This window comes from Bos javanicus, chromosome 18 (genome assembly GCF_032452875.1).
Source record: "Bos javanicus breed banteng chromosome 18, ARS-OSU_banteng_1.0, whole genome shotgun sequence".
NCBI lineage: Eukaryota > Metazoa > Chordata > Mammalia > Artiodactyla > Bovidae > Bos > Bos javanicus.
The window spans coordinates 43,706,638-43,723,403 of record NC_083885.1 but is presented as its reverse complement, the minus strand read 5'-3'; the positions used below and the strand labels follow the sequence as shown (position 1 = coordinate 43,723,403).

General features: G+C 43.5%; 1 protein-coding gene across 1 annotated transcript in view; it reads right to left on the bottom strand.

Annotated features, from left to right (window-relative positions):
- WDR88 (WD repeat domain 88) overlaps positions 1-16,766 on the bottom strand; it is a 47,775-nt gene that overhangs the window by 27,001 nt on the left and 4,008 nt on the right. The window contains exons 2-4 of the mRNA XM_061387899.1: positions 10,027-10,137; positions 4,255-4,343; positions 2,942-3,005 (exon numbers count right to left, since the gene is read on the bottom strand). Coding sequence (XP_061243883.1) covers positions 2,942-3,005; positions 4,255-4,343; positions 10,027-10,137 — 264 coding nt within the window. The remainder of the gene's footprint in view (positions 1-2,941; positions 3,006-4,254; positions 4,344-10,026; positions 10,138-16,766) is intronic.

Sequence of the window (16,766 nt, the reverse complement as noted above, 5' to 3'; positions counted from 1 at the left end):
CAAACAAACAACAAAAAGATCCATGCACCCCAATGATCACAGCAGAACTATCTACAATAGCCATGACATGAACACAACTGAAGGCTCACTGGTAGATGAAGAGATTAAAAAAAAGATATGGTATGTACATAAAATGGAATACTACTCAGCCATAAAAAAGAATGAATTATTGCCATTTGCAGCAACCTGGATGGACCTAGAGATTATTAATATCATACTAAGTGAAATAAGTCAGACAAAGACAAATATCATATGATATCATTTATTGTGGAATCTTAACAAAATGATACAAAAGAACTTATTTACAAAACAGAAATAGACTGGCAGACATAGAAAACAAGTTTATGTTTACCAAAGGGGAAAGTGGGGGTGGGATAATATCCTATAATGCAAAAGAATCTGAAAAAGAATATATGTGTTTATATTCATAAATATACACGTTTATAATGTACACATATATACACACACATGCACACAAATACATACCTGAATCACTTTGCCATATGCCTGAAACACTGCAAACCAGCTATAACCACAAAAATTAAAAAAAAAAAGAAGAAGAAGAAAACCAGGGTTTCCTCCTGCCATCTCTTGAGTCGCTTGCTCTGAGGGAGTAAACCGCCATGTCCTGAGGACACTCAAGCAACCCTATGGAGAGACTTGGGTGCAAAGGAACCGAGGGCTCCTGCCAACAGCCAACTTGGAAGGAGACCCTCAGTGAGCCTTCAGAAGACTGCAGCCCCAGATGACATCCTAACCATGACCTCACAAGAAACCTAAGCCAGAACCACTGGCTAACCTGCTCCAAAAGTTCTGTCACGAAACTCTGCAAGGACTTCCGTGGCGGTCCAGTGGTTGAGAGTCTGCCTGCTAGCGCAGGGAACACAGGTTCAATCCCTGGATTGGGAAGACCCCCACGCTGAGGGGCAACTAAGCCCATGCACCGCAACTACTGAGCCTGCGCTCTGCGACAAGAGAAGCCACCACCATGAGAACCACAATCAGAGAGCAACTAGAGAAAGCTCATGTGCAGCAAGGAAGACCCAGTGCAGCCAAAATACGTTAATTATTTTAGAAAAAAGAAACTCTGCGTGGCCATAAATGCTTGTTGTTTGTTTGAAAATAAGTTCTGGAATAGTTTGTCAAGCAGCAGCGGATCACTAACTCAGCCCTATAGATGGCAAGTGGCATGGACATCCTGTGCAACAAAAGTAATAAAAGTACTAAAACAAGTTTACCGAAGGGACTTCTCAGGTGGTCCAGTGGCTAAGACTTCTCACTCTCCATGCAGGCAGCCTGGGTTTGACCCCTGGTCAGGGAACTAGAGCCCGCATGCCACAACTAAAGATTCCACATGCTTCAACTAAGACCTGGGGCAGCCAAATAAATAAACAAATATTTTGTAAAAATAAATAAAAACATCCTGGGGAGAGTTTTTTAACAAGAAGAGAACGACAAAGAGGCTAGAGACAAGAGCAGGACGTTTATGTGAGATGAAATAAGCATTTGGGAAAATGCTAAAAGTCAGGAGTAATCAGTGATCGTATATAATGACACTGTTGTCAGCAGAACATGTCATGTTGTCACGCTTGCCCGTGTTCATATGTAAGGTGTGTACAGGAAAAGAGACACCAAGATGCTAACTGTTACACTATTTTTTTTACACTGGGCTTCTCTTTCTAAAAATGTTTCACAATGAAAATAAATTAATCTTTGCACTAAAAAGAAAGTTTGTTGTTGTTGTTTTTTAAGGAGAGAACAGAGGAGAAAGGGAAAAAGGGAGAAGAGAGGTGACGAGAAGCTGCCTGGGGTGGGGTGGGCAGGGAGGGCAGCAGGGATGGGGCAGGAAACCCTGCAGAGCGCCTGAGCAGGCTCAGGGCTGCCCGGACATTAGGCAGGAGACAGAGGGATCCCGGGCCCAATGGATGGATGGATGGATGGATGGTGGCCCCTTCTCAGATGGAGAACAGACTGGGAACCAGTTGCCTTGTCCTTTGGCCACATGGCCTTTACCCTGTGGCCTCAGCTCTACTTCCTGCCCCTGTCAAAAGCCAACATCCCACAGGGGAGGGTCTCTTTTCCCACACAGTTCTCTCAGTTTGTAATGCTACCCTCCCTACCCTCTGCCCCCACCTCTACTTCTTCCCTTATACGCATCCTCCCCATCCCTGAAACAGAGCCCTCCTCTGCCCGCTTCAGATAGCTTCCCTTCCCTGAAGCCCACCATCCATCACGTTGGGTCCCTAAGAAAATTTTCCTTTCCCAGAAGATTGGCTACTCTTCCCAATCCATGACCAGCTCAAGGCCACCTAAGGCCCAGCAAAGAACCTGTGTTGTAGGCAGGGAAGGAGGGGGTGAGATGAACTGAGAGAACAGCATTAACACACACATATATATATATATATATACTGCTGCTGCTGCTGCTGCTAAGTCGCTTCAGTCGTGTCCGACTCTGTGCGACCCCACAGACGGCAGCCCACCAAGCTCCCCTGTCCCTGGGATTCTCCAGGCAAGAACACTAGAGTGGGTTGCCATTTCCTTCTCCAATGCATGAAAGTGAAAAGTGAAGGTGAAGTCGCTTAGTTGTGTCCCGTGTCTGACTCTTCTCGACCCCATGGACTGCAGCCTACCAGGCTCCTCTGTCCATGGGATATACTACCATGTGTAAAACAAAAGCTGGCAGGAAACTGCTGCATGGCACAGAGATCTCAGCTCGATGCTCTGTGATGACCTAAAGGAGTGTGATGTGATGGGCAGGGGCAGTGGGAGGAAGGCTCAAGAGGGAGGGGATATATGTTTACATAGAGCTGATTCACATCATTGAACAGCAGAAACTAACACAATATTGTAAAGCAATTATACTCCAATTAAAACATTAAAAAAAAAAAAAACACAGAAGACCCTGTGCTGTGACATCTCCACCAGGGCAGAGCATACATACCAGCAGCTTGCCTGTTTCAACGTCCCAAGCCCTCACTGTTTTGTCATAAGATGCTGCAACGATTCTGGAAAGAAAATGACAAGAGTCTTAACGACCCAGACTATTACGCCTGTGGTTTCTAAGAAAGATCAAATATTTAACAGACAGTTTCTACAGTTTAGGACCAAGACTGCAAAAAATACTTGAATCTTTCTAAAGATACTTCATGAGGCTCCTGGAGAACTGGGGGTTCTCAGTGAAAACAGAAAGATCCTAACACAGAAGGCACCATGACACCATTCTCTTCCTTAATCCTTTAATCGGCCACCCAAATATGTCCTTTTCTATCTGGGGCATTAAAGGTATCATTTCTTCTGTTCTGTAATTGACTTCTTTTAGAAGGATAGCTACAACTCACAAGGATCAATCACTTCTTGTACTGATTCCACATCTTTTTTTTTTTTTTACAGGATAAGACTGTCATAGCTCATTTTATTCTGAATGCTTTCTTGTACATTTACACTATTAGGCTGGCTAAAGAGTTTATACAGATTTTCCCATGTTATGGAAAAGCCCTAATGAATTTTTTGGCCAACCCAGTAATGTAAGTGTACCCTTGTCTTCTTATATCGCATGTTTCAGTGACAACGTGTCCTCTATATGAGATAAATTCCCATGAAGCTTACCCTGGAGTAGGAAGTGACAACCCACTCCAATATTCTTGCCTGGAAAAAGAGGAGCCTGGCAGGCTACAGTCCATGGGGTCGCAAAGAGTCAGACATGCCTGAGCGAATGAGCATGTACATGAAGCTTACATTCCCCCATGTGTTTTCACTAGTAGATTAATTTTGTAGCTGCTGCTCAGGGTAAAAGCAAATCCATTTTAAAGCAAATCCCCTTTTAAAGGCTCATCTCACATCTGTGTGAAGCGTGAATGCAAATGCACCCCAGGGCGGCCTCCCAAACCGACTCTCCCCAGGTGACGGCTCAGGCTTTCTTCCTGGGCCCTGGTTTCCCCCTGTGACATGAGGGCCTGCACTGAATCACTAGCGAACCTTGCAGCTGGTCCACAGGTGTGACCGCGGGAAAGAAACTCCACGGAGAACATTCAGAGTGGCTTCAGTCACAGTACATTTCGTCTCTTTGGCATTTAAAATTTTCAGTCACCACATCTACTTGGTTCTCACAGCAAAAGATGGAAACCATGAGACCAGCATACGGGAGTGTAAGGTCAGGTGTTTGCTGAAAAGACAGTGAAGGGTCCCTGGCATGCTGTGTGCGGGCTTGCCCTTCCTGCTCACCTTCCTGACCAGAGTCAAATGAGGGCAAGTCACCTTCTGCTGTCAGCTGTGATGCTGCATTCTAAAACAGGGCCTTCGGGCACCGGCTCAAAATCCCGAACAATGGATCCATCCATAGCATCCTCGGATCAGCAGGAGAGAGCGGGAGAGGGTCAGAGGTCACTAAAGTGTCAACCGAAGCAATGAGCTGAGTTCAGCATCAACCCTGAGCTTGGTTGAGTACCCATGGTCCTATGACGCTTCCCCCAGCTCAGAAGGGTGAAAAGACTTCCCCACCACTCCCAGGGCAAGAAGGCCACCATCACCATCCACGGCATCCCCAGGAAACTCCCCGTCCATGGAAGTGGCCCATGGAAACGGGCCACTCTGAAGGCAAAGCTGCAAACAGGTAATATTCTTGTTCTCTCCTGGCCAAAGAGGCTTCACAGAATCTAGCAAGATCTTTCAAGAACTTTCTAAAAATTCCCACAGTTTGAACCAGCAATTCTATTTTGGGGCGGGGGCAGGGTGGCCCCCGTGGGGACAGTCTTCCCTAAGTAAATAATCTAAATTGTGGTCAAAGACTTGTGTACAAAAAAGGTTCATCAATGAACTTACGGTTGCCAGGGGGGAAGAGTCGGGGGAAGAGATAGTTAAGGAGTTTGGGATCAACGTGCACACACTGCTATATTTAAGATGGATAACTAACAAGGTCCTATTGTATAGCACAGGGAACTCTGCTCAGTGTTATGTGGCAGCCTGGATGGGAGGGGAGTTCGGGGGAGAATGCATACATGTATATGGATGGCTGAGTCCTTTTGCTGTCCATCTGAAACTATCACAACATTGTTAATTGACTATACTCCACATGAAAAGTTTAATGGAAAAGGGTTCGTCGTGTGTTTTAGAGGACAGACAGCAAACTCACCGGCAGCAGTCTGTGTCCACCTAAAGGGGGCAGTTAAACTCTAAGACAGCCAACAGAGGGACCCAGGCAACTGTTATCACACTGAAGGGAGATAACTAGAGAATATGATGAGGACAAAGTAGTAATAATAACTGGTAATATGATAGGAACAATGAGGGCACCAACGTGAAAGGTGCTTGAGTGACAGAAATAAAAATGCTTTCAATAAATGCGGAGACTTCCCTGGCGCGCCAGTGGTTAAGATTTCACCTTCCAGTTCGTGGGGTGCAGGTTCAATCCCTGGTCAGGGAGCTACGATCCCACAGGCATCGTGGCCAAAAAACCAAAACAAAAACAACAGTGTAACAAACTCAATAAAGACTGTAAAAACGGTCCACATCAAAAAATCTTTGGAAAAAAAAAAAGATGTGTCCACAACTTTTCAAGATAAGCCGAGGTGGAAAGTCCCCTTGAAACAAATGCTATTAGCAAGACAATGAATTTCTAGAAAGACCCTGCATTGTTATGTGAAATCATGGTGCCTGGTTGGGAGAGCTTTTGGCCTGACCAGACCAGGCCGGGACAATTCTCCCTGATATGCAGAGACCAATTCAATTAAGACCATAAGCCTGCTGGGAGGCAGAGGGCTCTGTGTCAGGGGTCCCCAGGACCACCCTCAAGACTGATGATTCTCCAGGATTCATAGGACTCAGAATACAGGCATGCTCACAGCTAAGATTTACAGCAGCCAAAGCACACAAAGCAAAATCAGCAAAGGGAAGGGCACATGGGGTGAGGTCCAGAGAAAACCAGGCACTGCTTCCAAGAGTCTCTCCCTAGTAGCATGGAAACATATACACTAAGATATGTAAAATAGATAGCCAATGGGAATTAGCTGTGTGACTCAGGGAACTCAAACAGAAGCTCTGTAACAACCTAGAGGGGTGGGAGGTGGGAGGGAGGTTCAAGAGGGAGGAGACATATGTATACCTATGGCTGATTCATGTTGATGAATGGCCAATGCAATATTGTAAAGCAATTTATCCTTCAATTAAAAATAAATAAATTTTGAAAAAGACAGTCTCTCCCTGTGAGTAGCATGGGATGAGCTTAATTCCTCCAGCAACCAGTCATAACAACACGTCAGGTGCTGTCTTCTAGGGAGGTGCACCTGAGCCTCGGGACCCAGATTTTTACTGGGGTCTGGTCACACAAGCATCACCCACGTGGACTGCACAGTCTGGACACAGAGAGCCCCCTGGATCACCTAGGGAAAGATTCACATGACTGTAGGACAGTGTTTGCCAGTGAAGTTCCCAGATGCCAGCCAAGGCCAGCCTTGCCAGCGGGTCTTTGCAGGGACAGCAGCTTCAGGCCACCTGTGCAAACTCTTTTCTGCACAGATCCAGTCCCTCAACCCCTGCTCCATGAGACTCTAAACAGCCAGGTCCTTAATCAAAGCCCCCTGGCAGGAAGAGATACCAAAGAGGAACTCATGGAGGCAGGAGATATCCAGGCTGGAGGCTCAGCTCATGAGCCTCATGACTTGGGAAGAAATGACTGCCTCTGATGGCCGATGATCCTGGAGAAGGAAATGGCAACCCACTCCAGTGTTCTTGCCTGGAGAATCCCAGGGACGGGGGAGCCTGGTGAGCTGCCGTCTATGGGGTCGCACAGAGTCAGACACGACTGGAGCGACTTAGCAGCAGCAGCAGATGGCCGATGATCCAGCCTCCCTGGAGGGTGTGTTACTCTAAAAAAAAGTATGTGTCTGAGGGCTTCCCATGTGGCTCAGCTGGTAAAGAATCTGCCTGCAATGAGGGAGACCTGGGTTTGATCCCTGGGTTGGGAAGATCCCTGGAGAAGGGAAAGGCTACCCACTCCAGTATTCTGGCCTGGAGAATTCCATAGACTGTAGAGTCCATGGGGTTGCCAAAAAAAAATGTGTCTGGGAACTAAAAAAAAAAATGATCACTGTGGGTCCTGAGAATGAGGCCTATTGCAGTCTCTGGCTTTAGCCCTGGGCCAGCTAATGGCAGCACTAGAACAGAATGTGAGGTCTAAGGGGCTGCACAGGTTCAGTGCTCGATAGTGCCACCATATGGCCAAGAGGGAAAATAGCAATCACGGACTGATGACCCTCTTGGAAAATGAGCACTGCCATGAATTGCTTGGCAGGAGAGCTACATGGCAATAGAGCCAGATGTTGCCAGACAGTGGAAATGTCTATGTTTTGTACTGAATGTTTCTTGAAATAACTGGGCCATCGGCTAGGGGTATGGGAAAACAAATGGAGACAGTTACCCCTTCACTTGACGTTTGGGACCAGGAACTCTGTGGATTCAGATAATTTAAGATTGGTTGGTTGGACTTTGAATGAATGGTGAGAAAGTGGTTCTAATAAAGGCGGTGAGACGGTATTTGTAGCCCATATTTACTGTCGCTATATAAACAGTTTTACTGTGTGGTCTCAATTTCATAAATATGTGTACACATGTTCAAACAGGAAAAAGAAACTACACTCCAACCTTTTCACGGCAGTTTACCCACGATTCACAGAATGATTTTTTTCCTTTGTGTTCTTAATGTTTTTTGTTCTTTTGTGTTTCTTATGTTCTTATGTTTTTTGATAAAGCCATCTTACCTTCATAATATGAGAAAGACTAGCAAAGCAGTTTTTTCTATAATGACTGAAAAGAGATGTACCATACTAGAGGACGACTGGGTGTAAGATAAGGATAATTTTTTCCCCCACTTCTTCATACATTGATGGATTTTCTAAATTATTCATAATGATCTTCAGTTAGGAGAAAGGGAGCCTTTTTAAAGCTTAAGCCAGGGGACTTCCCTGGTGGATCAATGGTTAAAACTCCGCACCCCCAATGCATCGGGCCCAGGTTTGATCACTGGTCAGGGAACTAGATCCCACATGCTGCAACTAAAACCCGGTGCAGCCAAATAAATAAATAAAGGCTAAGCTAGATATTTGGGCTTGTGGTGGGTTTGAGGGGGAAAACAGTGATGAGAGTGGGGGAGAAAAGAGAGAGGCAAGGAGACTTTTTCCAAAGATACCTCAATGGAGAAGGTGATGCACATGGTAATGACTTGTCACCCCCTGAGGGAGGGCTCGCCCAAGAACTGTAACTGGGGCAGGGAGAGCCACAGGAGGAGCCAGGAGCAGAAACAAAGATAGAGAAAAGAGAGCCAGGAGGAGCAAAGAGGACCCGTTGGAGGGGCAGCTAAGGCAGGGAGACCAGAGAACTGGGTGATTTTGCAACTAGGCATGAATGTATGAAGGAGGGCAGAGGGTGGAGAGGGAGCAACTGGAGAAGGTGGAACAGAGTGGTAGGGCTGTGAGCAGGTCAGGGATGGAGGGAGTTTGGACAGGCTGCGGTGACTGCATCCTGGAAGGAGCATGGAGTAGGCAGGAAGCAAGGGCAGTGAGGCTGCTGTGGGGAGTCAGGGATATCTTGATGGATGGTCCCTAATACTGGGACAACCAGAAAAAACAGGCAGACTTACCCTTAGAGAGAGAGAAACCCTTTGGCCAAAATAGACAGAAACCCCTGTGAGTCTTTCCACTGACTCAAAAGGTGAGAAGAACATGAGACAATCTGAAGATGGTAAAGCAGAATGCACACTTAGAAAGTCACCAACCTCCCTCCCCACAGGTGATGACAACCAGCAGAAGCCCCCTTGCTTCTGGGCCTTCTCGGTCATCCTAGAGGACTAAGAAAGGGCCTGGGGTTTCCAGAGGAACCAGTGGCGTTCCCAGCAAGAAGATCATGGGGCTGGGTGGAGGGGGTGGTGGATAAGGGCCACAGAAGAGAAAGGAGTGGATGTCTGTAGGGACCTGGAATGGGCCAGGCAGGCCCTGGAGTAGCCCCAGCTCTCAGCTGATCCTGAGGGGCCTAGGGAAATTCAGGGAGGCCCAGGAGGTCATGTAACCACCCAGGGTCAAATATCTAGTATGTCCCTAATGTGGGGCTTGAACTATCTGGAGAGCTCCCAAACCCTCCTGGCTAGTCTTCCTGGCTTGGAACCCACCAAGACCCAGAAGATGTCCCTCTAAGGGTATCTGGAAGGTGAGAGCTATCCTCTACCTAGTTGCCCAAACTGGAACCCAGGAATTAGCCTTAACTCACTCCATCCTGTCCCCCTCCTGCTCCTGAAGCCAGAGGAGATAGCAAAACTCCGAACTGACTGTCCTCCCCAGGGGGCCAGCCTCACCACACAGTCGTCTGCGGAATGGCCCCCGATGGTCATTGCCATCTCCCAGTCCTGACACTTCCTCCTCTTCTCCTGAATGACCAGCAGAACACCCAAGCAGGCCCGCCAGGGTCTGCTGGCTCTGCCCTGAAGGCTTTGAAAGAGTTCACAGCGGCCACCTCTCTATAGCCTCATCTGACCATCACACCCCTGTTCCTGGGCCCCTGCCCCCTGCATCTTACAGCACTGACCTATTCTCTGGCCTGCCTCTCCCAATCACTCTTCACGGACAGGTCCCAGGTTTGCCCACTTTTCTGTCCTCTTGTGATCGCCCAGGCCTGGACATACCATCTCTGTGGATGGAACTGAATATTCCAAGTGAGGAGACCCAGAGAGATGACACAGCTCAGAGACCCTCAGGCACATCCTCCAGCAAAAGCTGGCGAGCTCCTGGTCCAACGGTCTCCACCCCTGCTCCCACTGTTTCCAAGTCAACAGGCTGACAGCAGCCACACTAACTTCATCTCTCTCCAGTGACTTAACACTAGAGTGAGCCCTCACTTTGCTGCTGCTTCTTGCACTTTGTTCAGAAAGGCTTCTCCAATCTTTGGGATCCTTGAATGTCTGGGAACTCAGTACTAGGGAAATCCCATAAGAGGTGACATAAGCTTACGGGATGTTTTGGCTCCACCTGATGCAGGGCCACCTACCCACAGCTTCACGGTGCAGTCATAGGAGCCACTGAGGACCTTGGTGTCATCCACACAGAAGTTACAGGAACTCACAATGTGCTCGTGTCCCCTCATAATTTTAAATGGGATCTGAAAAAAGGATAGACTGAGTGAGTTCAGAAGGTTGCAGAATACCAGATTAATATATTTTTTTAATTAGAATTCTCTTGTGGCTTTTATTTATTTTTTTAATATATTTTTTAAATCAATAGCATTCTTATACACTTGCAATGAACAATATAGAAAAAAGTTAAGAAAAAACTGCATTTACAAAAGCATCAAAATAGGAATAAATTTAATCAAAAAAGTGTAAAAATTATACACTGAAAATTACAAAACATTGCTAAGAGAAATTTTAAGACTTAAATAAATGGAAAAGCATCCCATGTTCGTGGATTAGCAGACTTACTATTCTTACGAAAATACTCTCCAGAGTGTTTATATTTATTTATTTGTCATTTATTCAACACCATCCTTCTGGCAGACTTCTTTTCTGAAATTGACAAGCTGATCCTACAATTTATAAGGAAACTCAAGGGAAGCAGAAGAGCCAGAACAATCTTGAAAAAGAACAAATGTAGGGGACTCTCAATTTCCAATTTCAAAACAATGTTCAAAACATACAAAGAGACAGTAATCACGACAGTGTGGTACTGGCATAAAGACAGACATACGGACGGAGGTACTAGAGCTGAGAATCCAGAAATAAGCACGTATAGTTTTGGTCACTTGATTTTCAGCAAGGGTGTCAAGATAAATAAAAGGGGAAAGAAAAAACCTTTTCAACAAATTGTGCTGGAACAAGTGAATATTCACATGCAAAAGAATGAAGTTGGACACTTACCTCATACCATATACAAAAATTAACTCAAAATGGATCAAGACCTCAATGTGAGTGCGAAAATTACAAAACTCTTACAAGAAAACATGGGTGTAAATCTTTGTGGATTTGCAGTGACCTCTTAGATATGACAATGAAAGCGATGACAATGATAAACTGGACATTATTGAAACTAAAATTTTTGTGCCTGAAATGACACCATCAAGAAAATAGAAAACAATAAAAAGAAAAAATGTTTAAAAGGAAAGTAAAAAAACAACTCACACAATGGAAGAAAATGTTTGCAAGTCATGTATCAGATTAAGGATGTGTATATGGAATACATAAAGCACTCTTAAAACTCAGCAAGAAGGAGACAAACGATACAAATTAAAAATGGGCAAAATATTTGAATAGGCATTTCTCCAAAATAGGTATGTAAATTATCTACACACACATGGAAATATGCTCAACATCATAAGCCAGTAGGGAAATGTAAATAAAAACCATATTGAGCTAAAAGAGTAAATCCTAAGCGTTCTCATCACAAGGAAAATATTTTTAATCTATTTCTTTAATGTTGTATCTATATGAGATGATGGATGTTCACTAAACTTGTTATGGTAATCATTTCATGATGTATGTAAGTCAAAACATTATGCTGTATACCTTAAGCTTATGCAGTGCTGTATATCAATGATACCTCGATAAAACTGGGTTAGGTACATTCAATTGCAGTACCTAAATATAAAAAACAGAGCAAACCAAACAACCAAAGAAACATATTGAGGACTTTCTGGTGGTCCAGTGATAAAGAATTCACCTGCCAATGCAGGGGACACAAGTTCAATTTCCAGTGTGGGAAGATTCCCCGTGCTGAGGGGCAACTAAGCTGCTGCTCCACACCTGTCAGCCTGCACTGCAGAGCCTGCAAGCTGCAGCTACTAAGCATGTGAGCTGCAACTACTGGAGCCCTCGGGCCCTAGAGCCCCTGCTCTGCACTAAGAGACGCCACCACGATGAAAAGCCTGCACACCACAACTAGAGAGCAGCCCATGCACAGCAATGAAGACCCAGCACAGCCAAAAATAAATAAATGAAGATTACAAGGCTGCTATATAGATCAGTCTACTAAAAGCAACCCATTATATGCATCTGCCACAAACATCAAAAAAATAAAAAGAAACATATTGAGATGCCACTTCATACCTAGAACAATGTCTATAATAAAAAAAAAATCAGATAACAAGAATTGATAAGAATGTGGAGAAATCAGAACTCTCATATATGGCTAGTGTGATGTAAAATCGTGCAGCCACTTTGGAAAATAGTTCAGCAATTCCTCAAAAATTTTAACATATGTGTTAACTTACGATGCAGTAACTTTACTCCTGGACTTGCACCTAAGAAAAATGAAACCATATGTCCAAACTTTAACATGGGCCTTCATAGCCATATTAGTCATGATGGTCACACATGGGTGACCACACACCCATGGTCAACTAATCTTCAACAAAGACAGCAAGAATATACGATGGGGAAAAAACATTGTCTTCAGCAAGTAGTGTTGGGAAAGCTGGACAGTTGCATGTAACTCAATGAAATTAGACCACTGTTCACACCGTACACAAAAACAAACTCAAAATGGTTTGAAGACTTCAATATAAGACATGATACCATAAAACTCCTAGAAGAAAATGGGCAAAACATTCTCTTACATAAATCATATCAATGTTTTTCTTAGATCAATCTCCCAAGGAAAAAGAAAAAGCAAAAATAAACAAATAGGACCAAATCAAGCTTATAAACTTTTGCACAGCCAAGAAAACCATTAAAAAATGAAAAGATAACCTATGGAATAGGATAAAATATTTTAAAATGATGCAATTGACAAGGACTTAATTTCCAAAGTATACAAACAATTTATACAACTCAAAACAAACAAGCAAATTAAAAAAATGGGCAGAAGCTCTAAATAGATATTTTTCCAAAGAAGACATGTGGGTGGCCAATAGGCACGTGAAAAGATGCTCAACATCACTAGTTATTCAGTTCAGTTCACTCTCTCAGTCGTGTCCAACTCTTTGTGACCCCATGGACTGCAGCACACCAGGCTGTCCATCACCAACACCTGGAGTTCACTCAAACTCATGTCCGTTGAGTTGGTGATGCCATCCAACCATCTTATCCTCTGTCATCCCCGTCTCCTCCTGCCTTCAATCTTTCCTAGCACTGGGGTCTTTTCAAATGAGTCAGTTCTTTGCATCAGGTGGCCAAAGTATTGGAGTTTCAGCTTCAGCATCAGTCCTTCTAATGAATATTCAGGACTGATTTCCTTTAGGATGGACTAATTATTAGAGAAATGCAAACCTAAACTAGAACAAGGTATCACCTCATACCAGTCAGAATGGTCACCATCAAAAAGTCTACAAATAATAAATGCTGGAGAGGATGTGGAGAAAAGGGAACCCTCCTCCACTGTTGGTAAGAATGTAAGTTGGTACAGCCACTATGGAAAATGGTATGGCGGTTTAAAAAAAAAAAAACAATCTAAAAATAGAGTTGCCATATGACCCAGCAATCCCATTCCTGAGCACATATTAAAAAAAGAGGAATACTCTCTCTTGAAAAGATACATGCACCCCAATGTTCATAGCAGCATTATTTACAATAACTAAGGCATGAAAGCAACTTAAGTGTTCATCGACAGATGAATGGAAAAAGAAGACATGGTACAAATATACAGTGGAATATTACTCAGCCATAAAAATGAATGATTTAATGCCATTTGCAGCAACATGGATGAACCTAGATATCATCAGACTGAGTGAAGTAAGTCAGAGAAGGACAAATATATGATATCACTTATACGTGAAATCTTGAAAAAATGATACAAATGAACTTATTTATGAAACAGAAACAGACTCACAGACAGAGAAAACAAACTTACAGTTATCAAAGATGAAAGGGAGGATAAGGATAAATGAGGAGTTTGGGATTAGCAGATACATACTATTACATACAAAATAAACAGCAAGGACCTATTACAATAACACAGGGAACTATATTCAATATCTTGTAATAAACTATGGTGAAAAAGAATTTGAAAAAGAACATATACATACAGAATACACATATCCTGAATATATGCATTTTGAATCACTTTGTTCTACATTAGAAACTAACACAACATTTAAGTCAACTACACTTCTATTTTTTAACAATTGAAAAGAAAAACTGGAAACAATTCAAATGTCCATCCACTGATGAATGAGTAAATAAAATGAGGTATATCCATACAACAGCATATTACTATGCAATAAAAAGGAAATGAAGGACTTCTTTCTTCTGATCTGGTACGTGAAAAGCTTGGAAGTCCCCACTCCATCCTCACAACAAGGAAAGAACTGAACTGAAAAATCTCTTAGGTCCACAAAAGAAGTGAGGTCACAAGCCAAATGGCTGTCCCCCAAATCGGAAAGAAAGGCAGGCAAATACAAAGAATTCCAAGTTCCCAGAGCAGAAATCCAGGAGCAGCAACTTCCGTGGGAACCATTGCCAGGATAGGGAGACCTGAACTGTAATTGACCAATTGCTGGAGGCTCGGGTGTGAATAACTCTAAGAGTTAAAACTCCAAAGGGGAATCCAGTTATGGATCTACAAAAAACTCCACAATTTTGTGAGTGTTACCTCCAGGAGCAGTCCTAATCCTCACAGTGAAAACAGGAGGAAAATCCCCTTGTGCTTCCAGCAGGGAAAAGGAACCATTTTGAATATGCCACAGCATCCTGTTCTTCTTAAATTCTGCCCTCAGGAGAAACTAACCAGTCTAACCTGCTCAGATTTTATCAGAAATCAGCTGAGCAGGGGAAAGAGAAGTACCCAACCCTAGCAAGCTCTAGCCATCCTATAGCATGTAAAAGTGAAGGGTGGGGGTTTCAGACTAAAAAGCACATGTGAAGTTAACAGTCTAGAGGCACAGGTTCACTAAAAGACAGAAACCTGATCACAGGGCTATAGAATGCTCCTCTGCACCCCACACCTAACAATCACATTACTAAAGGATGGTTGATTGCAGTTCATTTTACCTAGTAAATCATGTCTGGCTATCAAGAAAAAATTACAAGAAACACTAAGAGGCAGAAAACAGTTTCAAGAGAGAGCACAAACATAACATCAGTACCAGACTCAGATGTGGCAGAGATGTTGGAATTATCAGACCAGGAATTTAAAACAACTCTGATGATATGCTAAGGGCTTAATGAATAAAGTAGACAGTTATGCAAAAACACATGGGTAATGTTAGCAGAGAGATGAAAATTCTAAGAAAGAACCAAAAAGAAATGCTACAGATCAAAAACACCATAAGAGAAATGATGAATATCTTTGATAGGCTTATTACTAGACTACACTTGGCTGAGGAAAGAATCTCTGAGCTTGAGAATATCTCAATAGAAACCTTCAAAACTGAAAAGCAAACAGGAAAAAGACTGGGAAAAAAACCAGAACAGACCATCCAAGAACTGTGAAACAACTAACTACAGGAGGTATAACATACATAACAATACCAGAAGAAGAGAGAAAGAAACAGGAAAATATTTGAAAAAATAATGATTTAGAATTTCCCCCAAACTAATTTCAAACACTAAATCATAGATCCAGGAAGCTCAAGAACACCAAACCGGATAAATACAAAACAATAAAATAAAAATCTACTCCTACAATTTAAAGCTACAGAATATCAAAGATAAAAAACCCTGAAAGAGGGACTTCTCTGATGGTCCAGTGTCTAAGACTCCATGCTCCCAGTTCAGGGAGCCCAGGCGTGATCCGTGGTCGGGGAACTAGATCGCACATGCCACAGCTAAGAGTTTTCATGCTTCAACTCCTGGAGAAGGGAATGTCTACCCACCCCAATATTCTTGCCTGGAGAATTCCAGGGAAGCCATGGGGTTGTAAAGGGTTGGATAGGACTGAGCAACTAACACTTTCTCTTTTTCATGTCTCAACTAAAAATTCCACATGCCACAGTGAAGATTAAAGATCCCATATGCCACAACTAAGACCCAGCAAAATAAATAAATAAAAATAAATATTTTTTAAAAAACCTGAAAGAAGTGAGAAGAGAAAGACACTTTACCTACTGAGGAGCAAAGATAAGCCTGACATCCAGGTTCTCCTCAGAAACCATGCAAGTAACAAGAGGCTGAAATATTCCAAGCAGTGAGAGAAAAAACTCACCAACCTAGAAATTTCTATCCTACAAAATTACCCTTCAAAAATGAAGGAGAAATAAAGACTTCCCAAACAAAAATCGAGGAAAATTGTTATCAGTAGATCTACCTTGCAAGAAAGGTTAAACGTTCTTTTAAGACAAGAAAAATGATATAGGTCAGAAACTCAGATCTATATTAAGAAAGGAAGAGTGTGTGTGTGTGTGTGTGTGTGTGTGCATGTGCACGCTCATCTTTGTATGATTGCCTCTATGTTTTTCCCAGCAAAAAGTTCACATATATCCTGGCTTCTCCCTTACCTCTTTGGAGCAGTCCTTCAGCGCTTTCTGAGAGGTCATCTCCCATGCTATAGTCCTCGGTAAGCTCCAGGAATAAAACTGAACTGGTAACTCTTACGTTGTGCATTTTTTTTTTCTAAGTTGACAGTGTTGAGTTTGGGGGACCCGGGAGGAGGGATTCGAGGCTCAGCTGCCAGGCAGTGCCCGCACAAATACAGGAACTATGGATGGGGAGGACCAGGTTGGGGTGAGGCAAATTCAGCCCGAGGTTCAGGGATGAGGGGAGGCGGGCATGCAGGGTAGCGGAGCGGTTTCGGGGTTGTGGAAAACACGCTGGTGTGGGGCTGTGAGGAATGAGAGGGCCTTTCCCCTCTAGGTAGCTGGGC